The 12,616-nt window shown below is 37.7% G+C and overlaps 1 protein-coding gene across 1 annotated transcript in view; it reads right to left on the bottom strand.

Moving 5' to 3' along the window:
- Positions 1–12,616, bottom strand: part of GABRA3 (gamma-aminobutyric acid type A receptor subunit alpha3) — a 136,099-nt gene that overhangs the window by 66,592 nt on the left and 56,891 nt on the right. The window contains exon 4 of the mRNA XM_065915015.1: positions 9,058–9,278. Coding sequence (XP_065771087.1) covers positions 9,058–9,278 — 221 coding nt within the window. The remainder of the gene's footprint in view (positions 1–9,057; positions 9,279–12,616) is intronic.

Below are 12,616 nucleotides of genomic sequence, written 5' to 3'. Positions count from 1 at the left end.
CCGATGAATCAGTTCTTTGCATCAGGTGGCCAAGTACTGGAGTTTTAGCTTCAGCATCAGTCCTTCCAATGAATATTCAGGACTGATTTCCTTTAGCATGGGCTGGTTGGATCTCCTTGCTGTCCAAGGGACTCTCAAGAGTCTTTTCCAACACTACAATACAAAAGCATCAATTCTTCAGTGCTCAGCTTTCTTTATAGTCCAACTCTCACATCCATACATGACTACTGGAAAAACCATAACTTTGACTAGATGGACCTTTGTTGGCAAAGTGAAACCTCTGCTTTTTAATATGCTGTCTCGGTTGGTCTTAACTTTTCTTCCAAGGAGCAAGTGTCTTTTAATTGCATGGTTGAAGTCACCATCTGCAGTGATTTTGGAGCCCAAGAAAATAAAGTCTCTCACTGTTTGCATTGTTTCCCCATCTATTTGCAATGAAGTAATAGGAGCAGATGCCAACATCTTAGTTTTTTGAATGTTGAGTTTAAAGCCAACTTCTTCACTCTCCTCTTTCACTTTCATCAAGAAGCTCTTTAGTTCTTCTTCGCTTTCTGCCATAAGGGTGGTTTCCTCTGCATATCTGAGGTTATTGATATTTCTCCTGGAAATCTTGATTCCAGCTTGTGCTTTATCCAGTCCAGTCCAGCATTTCTCATGATGTACTCTGCATATAAATTAAATAAGCAGTATAACAATATACAGCCTTGATGTACTCCTTTCCCAATTTGGAACCAGTCTGCTGTTCCATGTCTAGTTCTCACTTTTGCTTGCTGACCTGCATACAGATTTCTCAGGAAGCAGGTAAAGTGGTCTGGTATTCCCATCTCTTTCAGAATTTTCCACAGTTTGTTGTGATCCACACAGTCAAAGTCTTTGGCATAGTCAGTGAAGCAGAAGTAGATGTTTTTCTGGAACTCTGTTGCTTTTTTTGATGATCCAGCGGATGTTGGCAATTTGATCTCGGGTTCTTCTGCATTTTCTAAATCCAGCTAGAACAACTGGAAGTTCACGGTTCACGAACTGTTGAAGCCTGGCTTGAAGAATATTGAGCATACTTTGTTAGTGTGTGAGATGAGTGCAATTGTGCACTTGATATGCTAGCAAATTTGGAAAATTCAGCAGTGGTCACAGGACTGGAAAAGATCAGTTTTCATTCCAATCCCAAAGAAAGGCAATGCCAAAAAATGCTCAAACTTCTGCACAATTGCACTCATCTCACACACTAGCAAAGTAATGCTCATAATTTTCCAAGTCAGGCTCCAACAATATGTGAACCGTGAACTTCCAGATGTTAAAGCAGCGTTTAGAAAAGACAGAGGAACCAGAGATCAAATTACCAACATCCACTGGATCAACAAAAAGCAAGAGAATTCCAGAAAAACATCTACTTCTGCTTCATTGACTATGCCAAAGCTTTTGACTGTGTGGATCACAACAAACTGTGGAAAATTCTGAAAGAGATGGGAATACCAGACCACCTTACCTGCTTCCTGAGAAATTTGTATGCAGGTCAAGAAGCAACAGTTAGAACTGGACATGGAACAATGGACTGGTTCCAAATTGGGAAGGAGTACATCAAGGCTGGATATTGTCACCCTGCTTATTTAAATTGTATGCAGAGCACATCATGCAAAATGCCAGGCTGGATGAAGCACAAGCTGGAATCAAGATTGCCAGGAGAAATATCAATAACCTCAGATATTCAAACGACACCACCCTTACGGCAGAAAGTGAAGAGGAGCTAAAGAGCTTCTTGATGAAAGTGAAAGAGGAGAGTGAAAAAGTTGGCTTCAAACTCAACATTCCAAAAACTAAGATCATGGCCTCCGGTCCCATCACTTCATGGCAAATAGATGGGGAAACAATGCAAACAGTGAGAGACTTTATTTTCTTGGGCTCCAAAATTACTGTAGATGATGACTTCTGCCATGAAATTAAAAGAAGTTTGCTCCTTGGAAGAAAAGCTATGACCAACCTAGACAGAATATCATGAGGCAAAGGCATTATTTGCCAACAAAGGTCCATATAGTCAAAGCTATGGATTATCCAGTATTCATGTATGGATGTGAGAGTTAGACCATAAAGAAAGCTGAGTGCTGAAGAATTGATGCGTTTGAACTGTGGTGCTGGAGAAGACTCTTGAGAGTCCCTTGGACAGCAAAGAGATCCAACCAGTCCATCCTAAAGGAAATCGGTCCTGAATATTTACTTTAAGGATTGAAGCTGAAGCTGAAGCTCCAATACTTTGGCCACCTGATGAGAAGAACTGACTCACTGGAAAAGACCCTGATGCTGGGAAACATTGAGGGCAGGAGGCAAAGGAGGTGACAGAGGATGCGATGGTTGAATGGCATTACCGACTCAATGGACATGAGTTTGAGCAAGCTACAGGAGTTAGTGATGGACCTGAAGGCCTGGCATGCTGCAGTCCATGATGCAAAGAGTCGGACACCACCGAGCGACAGAACTGAACTAAACTGAACAAGATAGGTAGCAGCTATATTATTATCAAAACGAGAAAGCAGATAACTTGGGTCTTGCAAAAGGTCACTAGATGAATAAATTTGGGGATGATAAACAGTGTCAAGCTTTCATTTAAGATTTGAACCTGTTTCCCTCTGGACCCACGTTCTTGGGTCCACCATGAAGTATTTACTGTGTAAGGGAACCACTAACTTCATCATGCTTATGAATATCTGTACCTCCTCTGTTCTCTCTTTCAAAACAAGCACAAGGACATTCTGCATAGACTCCTGTCTTATTAAACTCCACTTTCTTGTCCAATTCAGATTAAAATGAAAGACCTAATGGCTATCTTTTTATACTTATCCAACTCTCTTTTCAGGTGAGTAATCTCTTGGTCTTCTTCATCTTCTGCCCTCCTTAATCAGCATCATCCTTTCTTCATATTTCAATATTCTCATCCTCCCTTCTCCTTTCTTCTCTTTTCTATTCCTCCTCCAAAACTTAAACTTCTTCTCTCTTCTAATTTCCTTTTATTACTTAACTTCTCCACTATCCTGTTCTCCTCATTCTTTCTGTTTTCTTTCCCCTCTGTTAGTCTCAATCTCTGTAACTCTTTATTTCCCTTTCAGCCTATCACTCTTCCTTCTACCTTCTCTTCCATTTTCTTACTGCTTTTTATCCATCCATATCTCATCATCTTTACATCTCACCACCTCATTCCATACACTCTCTCTTCTATTTACACCTACTTCACTCTATTCTTTCCATAGTTGTGTACATGCTCATTTCCTCTTCAAACTCTTTTATGCACTTTATTACAAGTGTATCTCTCTTCTATTTCTCCACTTATCTCTATCTCTTCAAATTCTCCTTCATACATTATAACCATTCATATTTCTACTCTTTCCAGTCCTCCCCACCTCCTTTTCAACATTTATACCTAATTTCATGTCTTTTCATGCAGTGCGAGAAGAGATATCCCTCCTTCTTTACAAGGAAAATGTTCACTATATATGTTCACTATAGTTTGGATACCATCTCCTGACAATTTTCTCTGGAAACCTGATGTCAGAAAACCCCTATTTCTACTGTATCTTCAATCTTTGACTTTCTAGTAGCCACTTCCAGCTGTCTCACAAATATGTGCCAGTCTCTGCATTCAAAAAATAACTATTTCCTTTACTCCTGCATAAATTAATTATATACGCATCCCTTTCATTTTCAAGCACATTCCCAGAAAGCATTTTCTATGTTTACTACCTCTATGCCAAATCCTAAAAACTCATCATTGCACTAATCATTCCACTGAAACACTGTATATGAAGAACACCAATGTCTTCCATGTTACCAAAGCTAATGCTGCTGCTGCTGCTAAGTCACTTCAGTCGTGTCCGACTCGTGTGTGACCCCATAGACGGCAGCCCACCAAGCTCCCCCATCCTTGAGATTCTCCAGGCAAGAACACTGGAGTGGGTTGCCATTTCCTTCTCCAATGCGTGAAACTGAAAAGTAAAAGTGAAGTCGCTTAGTCGTGTCCGAATGGTAGCAACCCCAAGGACTGCAGCCTACCAGGCTCCTCCTTCCATGGGATCTTCCAGGCAAGAGTACTGGAGTGGGTTGCCACTGCCTTCTCCACCAAACCTAATACATACTTTCAATTCCCTATGTTACTAGCTATCTTTGTAATAGTCAACAATATTGTAGAGATGCATAAGTAATAGTAAAGAGCATAACTTGAAACCAAACTGCCAAAGTATGCAGGATCAACCATTTACTACCTAGGTGACACTGGAAAATGTTCTTACTAGCTCTGTGTCTCAGATTCCTTATTTGTAATGTTGGAATAACAATAAGTAGAATGAGTATAACAGTCCCTGGCACATTGTAAGCACTATATTGATGGCAACTATTGTACTTATTATGCTATTATTATGTTATTATTATTATTGATCACTTCATCTTTTTGAAACTATTTACTCCTTTGATATATTAGTCAAAATGGATTTGATCAATATGTAGTAATAATCATAAAATATCAGTGTCCTAAAACAACAAAATCTTATTTCTCATTCATACTATTTATCCATCTCAGGTTGTGGGGAGGGATGCTCTCTTCTGTTATCTTTAATAAGGGACACAAAATAATAGAGCCAAGATCACCTGGCAAAATGCTACTCACCATATCCAGGGGAGAGGAACATAGAAACTCATGTACTGGCTCTTAAAAGTTTCCAATCTTTCTAATAGATAAACAACAAGACCTACTGAACAGCACAGGGAATGATATTCAATATCCTGTAATAGCCTATAGTATCAAAGAATCTAAATATATATGAATCACTTTGCTGTATACCTGAAACTAACACATTATAAATCAACTATACTTTTTAAAAAGATAAACTTTAACACCAGTGCTGCAAATTGATTGAGAAAAATGATAGTTTTATGAATTAAAAAGAACAATATTCTAGTTCCTGAGTGATCACAGTGTTTCCAAAGTGTACTGATATGGAAACAATTATAATAGATTCCACTAACCACAAAACTTTTGAACAGAGATGAAAATTTTAAAACGTACATCTTAAATAAAGTTTCCAATCCTTCCTCAGAAATCACACATGTTATTTCCATTCACATTTGGTTAGCCAAAGCCAGTCATTTGTCCAAGGCTCTATGAAAGTGAAATACTAACACATACCCAGAGGGAAGCGAACTGGAAATAGTGGAAGTAGCAGTATTGACTACCACACTTAGCTTTCAAGGTATTACACACTAATAGTTCTATTAACAACTTCCTTTCTTTTTCTTCTTGTTCTCCTTCATAGGTTCTTCTTTCTTCCCTTCTGCTTTAATGATAGTAATGCTACATGATTGAATGCTTGGCATGATTTTCCTCTCACTGTATATACTTTCCTGAAGTGATCACACCCACGTACATGGTTGTACCATCATACTGACAATACCAAACTTTACCTCTCTTGCTTGTGTCTCTATCCTGGTATTACGACTTGAATATTCAACTGCTATTAGACTTCTTCCTCTGGATAATCTACACTCTTCTTGAACTTATCTTGTCCAAAATTAACCTCACAGATTTATTCTATCTAAACTTTTCTTAAATCTCATGTGATGTACCCCAGTTTGTAACACCATCATTCACCATTTTCCTTGGGTACCTTCTACCTTGGCTCCTCCTGTTTGCTCTCATTCTGACATTGGTAGTTTCTACTATTTCCTCAGTGTACCTCCCCTTCCCCATCTTAATCCATTGCTCTGAATTGGAGTTTCACCTCTCCTCATCTAAACTGTTTAAGCTGCCTCCTAACCAGCTTCCCTATTTCCAGTCTTGTTCCCTTAAAATGCACCCTTTGCTCAGTAGCTAGGGTACCATATATAACATTAAAAAACCTGACCACCTCATTTTCTTGTTTATAATATACCATTCAATTTCCTGCAACTGCTCAATTGGTTTTCTCTGCCTGGATGCCCCTCCTCTCTTCCCTCCACTTTCCACCTACAATTTTCTTGACTACATTTCCAATAAAACAAAACTGAATGCCAATACTAATAATCAGGAATGTAGGTGTTAACCTCATCCAGCAACTCTCTTTTCAACTTGATCCAAAAAAATGAGTTAGATGATCCTGTTCTTTCATAATTACTCATAACTTTATCATTTCAGTTAATTTTTTTGTGATTATGTACTAGGCATCTCCCTACTAACTGTCTTAAGATCATATCATCAATGTTTGCATACCCAGAACCTAGACCAGGGCCATGTATGTATTAGGAAGTCAAAACATGTTTGGTGAATAAATAAATGAATTAATGAATACTACTAATCTTCCATCAAAAATTTTTCTCCCTCCACTGTCTTTGCTCTACTTCTCTATGTCTTCTTTTCTTTCTTCTCATTTACCTCATACTTTTATCCAAATTCTCCTTTTTCTTTTAGGATATTCTAATATCTAGCCTTTTAATTTTATCTCCCCCCCTTTTTTTTTTACCAAATTTTCTATTCTATTTCTCTCCTCTCATAGTCTCTCTTTTCTTTACCCATTTGTTCTTGAATGATTTATGTGTGTGTGTAGAAAAGATCTGGGAGTACACCAATAAAATAAATATATATGTTAATTTTATTGACCTCATCTCCACATTATTCTTCCCACTTCTACGCACTTCCCTTTTCTCCATGATTCTCTCCTCTACTCTCTCAGCTCCTCTTCATTAATTCAACTTTTCTCTTAACAATTCACTTACTATCTATTTTTCCTTGTCCATCTTCTTGTCTCTCAGGAAAAAAAAAATAGCAAATTTAAAGTAAAGAAAGACTAGCATATACCATATAGGCAGGCACACTTCATGTATTCATCACATGTTTATCAGGCTTGTATTATTTGAGATTCATTGTGTATAATAACAAATGCATAAACTTGATATACCACAGAGCTGGCACTGAAAGATCACATATTTCCCATTCAATAAATGTTCACTAAGTTAAAACTGATACCCGTTAATGTAGGAGAGCGCTTTAGGAAGTGACAAATGACAGCAGAGAAACTAGCAAAATCAAAAAACAAGAACCAAGAAAGTTTTTCATTGTTGGAGCAAAGAATCTTACTGAACTGGAAATGCATTTAAAGTTATTTGTTCTAAAAGCAAAATTTCCTTATCTAAAAACTCTAATGATAATAATGAGTCATGAAAAACATAAAAATTGTTATAGTTTTTATACTTTAGGAGTAGAAAAGTGTGAAATATATATATTTCCACATATATATATATAAATATATAAATAAATATATATATAAAAATATATGTTCTTAAGTTATTTGGAAATTCATTTATTTCTCAGCATTCCCATGCAATGTGGCATGACAAATATGTTGCTATAATTTTGCATTTATATATATAACATTGTATGTTTCAGAAAATAGCTAACATCTCACTTGATTCTCATAATTCTGCACCATACAGATAGACTATTACTGCAGTTAAACCTAGATGCTATTCTGTCACTGTGTTCATGCCTGTGTATGTGGTTGTGAGTCTGTGTATTTAAGTACCCTTGACTTTGTATAGGGATTCCCTGGTGGCTCAGATGGTAAAGAATCTGCCTGCAATGCAGGAGACCTTGATTCAATCCTTAGGTCAGAAAGATCCCCTGAAGGGAATGGCAACCCACTCTAGCATCTTGCCTGGAGAATTCCATGGACAGAGGAGCCTGGTGGGCTATAGTCCATGGGGTCGCAAAGAATCAGACATGACTAAGAAACTTTCATTTTCACTTCACTTTCACTTTGACTATGTATATGCCTGTGTATTACATGTCTCTGAGTATACATAAACATTTATACATTGTGAAAGTATATCTCTGTGTGTCTGAAAATGTTCATATGGCCAATTCTCTATTTTTCATTGAAATAGAGTTGCTTTGAAATATTGTGCTAGTTTCAGGTGTAAGCACAGTGATCAGTTTTATATATATATATATATATATATATATATCAGATTACTTTCCATTATTATAAAATATTGAGTATAGTTTCTCATGCTGTAACAATAAGTCCTTGTTTTTTTAAAATCTACTTTATATATAGTAGTGTGTATCTGTTAATCTCAAACACAAACTCCTTATTTATCCCTTTCACCTCCATTTCAACCCTTCTGGTAAACATAAGTTTGTTTGCTATGTCTGTGAGTCTATTTCTGTTTTTTTTTTCCATTTATTTTTATTAGTTGGAGGCTAATTACTTTACAATATTGTAGTGGGTTTTGTCATACATTGACATGAATCAGCCATGGATTTACATGTATTTCTGTTTTGTATAGAGATTCATTTTTATTATTTTTTAGATTCCACATATAAGTGATAGTATATAATATTTATCTTTCTCTCTCTGACTTACTTCACTTGGTATATTTTCTAGGTCCATCCATGCTGTTGCAAATGGCAGTATTTCATGATATTTTTATGGCTGATTAATATTCCATTATGTGTGTGTGTATGTGTGTGTATCACATTTTCTTAAAGCAATCATCTATTAATGGACACTTGTGTTGTTCCATGTTTTGGCTATTGTAAATAGTGCCGCTATAAACATAGGCGTGCATGTATCTTTTCAAATTATAACTTTGTCCAGGTATGTGCCTAGAAGTGGGATTGATGGGTCATATGGTAGCTCTATGTTCAGTTTTTTAAGGAACTGCCATACTGCTCTCTGTAGTAACTGTCCTATATACATACCCACCAACAGTGTAGGAGGGTTCTCTTTCTGCCACACCCTTTCCAGAACTTATTAATTTAAAGACTTTTTAATGAGAGCCATTCTGATCAGTATGAGATGATACCTTACTGTGGCTTAGATTTGCATTTCTCTGATAATTAGGGAGTGATGATGAGTAGTTTTTCATGTGCTTGTTAGCCAACTCTGTGTTTATATGTGTATATATAATATTATGTCTATAAGTGCACACACCTGTAACTGTGTTAAGAAATGTATGCCTCTATGTGCATTTATAATTTGCAAATTTGCTTTCAACCCTGGTCCTACCCCCATGATACTTTAGATGAGCCAGGCACTCTCTGACCTCATCGTGTAGAGGAGGGTTCCATTGTCCACCAGTCTGAGCAGCTTGTTAGGTGTGGTCATGTTATGGGCCACTGATTTCTTGCCATTGTGGAAGAAGGTGTCAGGGGTCCAGATCTTACTAGCCAGGAGATTATTCAGTGGAAGGATCTTCATGGGTCCATCAAATTTCAGTCTTTCATCATGCCATGTCTGTCGAAAAAATACATCAATGGTGTACTCCTAAGGACAAAAAGAGAGAACAACATTTCAGCAGAGTTCTGGTGAGGATCCACAGTGCCCTTAGCAAATATTAATTACTTTGCAGTATTTCCTCTGATGCAGAGAAGCAGCAATCTATTGACAGTAGTTACTGGCAAGTAAGGCAAATGATTATGATTGAGAAATAATGTCATGGTAATCAATAAGTACATAAATAATATGTCCGAGAATATTTCACTTAGGAAGATCACTGCCAATGCTGCCCTGCATATCATACAACCTGAACACAAGACTTTGCCTTATGAAAAGGCAAGAGCTCTCTTCTCTATGCAGTGGCATCTCTAATAAGAGCAAACTCCAAACCTTGTCTCTTCTACTAAATGATCCCATATGAACATCAAAAGCCAATATAACAACTACCATAAAACTAAAACCTTAAATTTTAAAACACATTTCATTTGATTCTCAAACTAACAGTGTATCTAATGAGTTAATATCTTATTATCTTCAATAAGTAAAGCACTCTTACAGATAAGGAAAAAACAAACACACAAATAGAAAAAAAGGATAAATGACATGAACAGAAAAATTCATGAAACAGGTAGAAATTGCTAACAAACATAGGCAAAATTTTCAAAATTGCCATTCATCTAACTACAAATTCAAATAACAATAAACATTACTGGCATTGGTAACAGCAGATTAAACCATTTGGATATATCTTCTTGTAGTTATTAATCATAAAATTTGAACCAAAACATATAGATAGATAGATAGACAATTTGAAACCAATGGGAAATGACTGAAAGCAGACAAAAATGAGGAAAGTTTACTCTTGAAAGACAGCAGCAGCAACAGGCTAAAATTGTGTTTGTGGCTTTCTTTTCTAAAGGTGGTCTCCCAAACCTAGAATTTCTGTGTCCGATATCACAGCCTTAATGGCTCAAAGTGGATAATAATCTGGAATCTTAGGAGTAGGAATCCTGGAAGCAAGAGAGTCACTGAGGGGATGGGAACTCAAACCCCAGGATATACTTTGCCCCAAATCCTGGCTGACCACTACATACAAATGAAAACTCTGGGGTTCTGGAAAAAAGGCAGACAGAAACAATAAGGGAATCCTCCAGTAAATGAAAGATGACAAATCTGTGGTGGGTGATGTTTGTGCATTTGGCAGAAATCAGAAAAATTATTGGCTTAATATACCTCAGAAGAAAGAGCTCAAAGTTGACCAAAGAACTGAAAATTCAGGCGGAAGCCTTGAGAGAAAACCAAAACCAATGAAAGGGTAAGTCTGAAATTCCGAGTACAAACTCTGCCCAAATCTTTGACTGGCCACTAAACTACACAAGGGATAGGGGACACATCTAGGTAGTCAGGTAAAACAAAGCAGTCAGAAGATGCTTAAAATATGTCGTTGTTGTTGAGTCACTAAGTCGTATTCAACTCTTTTGCAACTTTTTGGACTGTAGCCTGCTCGGTTCTTCTGTCTGTGGTATTTTCCAGGCAAGAATACTAAAGTGGGTTGCCATTTCCTTCTCCAGGGGATCTTCTCAACCCAGGAATCGAACCTGTGTCTCCTGCATTATATGAGGATTCTTTACCACTGAGCCACTAGGGAAGCCCCCTCAGTGGCTTCCAATTATATTTGGAATAAATACCAATACCTTTCCCTTACCTAGACAGTACTTCATAAACTGGCCCTTATTTTCTCTAAGTTCTTCTCCAACCACTTGTACCTCCATAAATTAGCCAGTCTGGCTTTTCTCCTCCTCTAAAACACTAACAGGAAAAGAAAATAGCAACCCACTCCAGCATTCTTGCCTAGAGAATCCTGTGGAAAGCGGAGCCTGGTGGGCTGCCATCTATGGGATTGCACAGAGTCGGACATGACTGAAGCGACTAAGCATGCACGCATGCATTAGAGAAGAAAATGTCAAATCACTCCAGTATTCTTGCCTGAAGAATCCCAGGGACAGAGGAGCCTGGTGGGCTGCCATTTATGGGGTCGCACAGAGGCAGACATGACTGAAGTGACTTAGCAGCAGCAGAACACTAAGAACACCTCTGCCTAAGGATTAAGAGATTACAGAAATTATCTAAACTGGAACATTTTTGAGAATGAGAGGAGACTTTATCAATAATTGTGTCAGAATGACAGGTGTAAGCCAGGACTATGCCAGGTTTAAAACTGGAATTAGATTCCCACATAAAACCAACACCCTGAAGGGCTCTGACCTCAGCATAGTGAAGTGAAGTGAAAGTCGCTCGGTCATGTCCAACTCTTTGCAACCCCATGGACAGTATAGTCCTTGGAATTCTCCAGGCCAGAATACTGGAGTGGGTAGCCTTTCCCTTCTCCAGGTGATCTTCCCAATCCAGGGATCGAACCCAGGTCTCTTGCATTGCAGGCGGATTCTTTACCAGCTAAGGCATAAGGGAAGCCCCTCAGCATAAGGTTGAATTAAATAAAATGAACTAGACAAAACCAATCCACAGCATGAAAATGAAGAAAGGAAACTTATCCAAGCATGAATTATGAAATGGAGAAGGGCTAAGGGAAAGCATTTCTACTGAGATTTAGCAACTTCAAATCTAATCTGAGCTAAATATTTAAATGTACACCTGGTTTGGGTCTTACAAGCTGAGAAATTGACATAAAAATAGGTCTCAGGATAGGGATACCCCTAGATTGACTTATAAAAGCAAACACTCTAGAGGAACATAGCCATAAATAAATGCTTGCTGAAAAAAGTATGCAATTCACAACAACAAAACACCTAAGGAAATGGTCATAAGCAAGAGTCAGCCAATATGATATATAGGTCACCCCTCAAGAACATCACATATGAAGACTTCCCTGATAGCTCAGTGGGTAAGGAATCCGCCTGCAATGCAGGAGACCTAGTTCAATTCCTGGGTTGGAAAGATCCACTGGAGAAGGGATAGGCTACCCACTCCAGTATTCTTGGGCTTCCTTGGTGGCTCAGCTGGTAAAGAATCTGCCTACAATGCAGGTGACCTGGGTTCGATCCCTGGGTTGGGAAGATTCCCTGGAGAAAGGAATGGCTACCCACTCCAGTATTCTGGCCTAGAGAATTCTATGGACTGTAGTAGAACTGGACACAACTGATTGACTTTTACTTCACAAGAACCTCACGTAACAGAATAAAATAATTATAAAGGAACTACTGAATATATTAAAATGATAAAAGTATCAAGAGAGAGATTGAGAATGTGAGAAAATATCAAAACATTATGGGGTAGGAATGAGAAAAAATAGATTTTAAAAATATCTATTTGAAGTAGATGTTCTGTGAAACAAAAATAAAAAGTCAATGAATATGTTATATAGAAGA

The sequence above is a fragment of the Muntiacus reevesi genome, chromosome X, assembly GCF_963930625.1.
Source record: "Muntiacus reevesi chromosome X, mMunRee1.1, whole genome shotgun sequence".
In the NCBI taxonomy this organism is placed as follows: Eukaryota; Metazoa; Chordata; class Mammalia; order Artiodactyla; family Cervidae; genus Muntiacus; species Muntiacus reevesi.
This window is presented reverse-complemented; position numbering and strand designations above follow the sequence as displayed.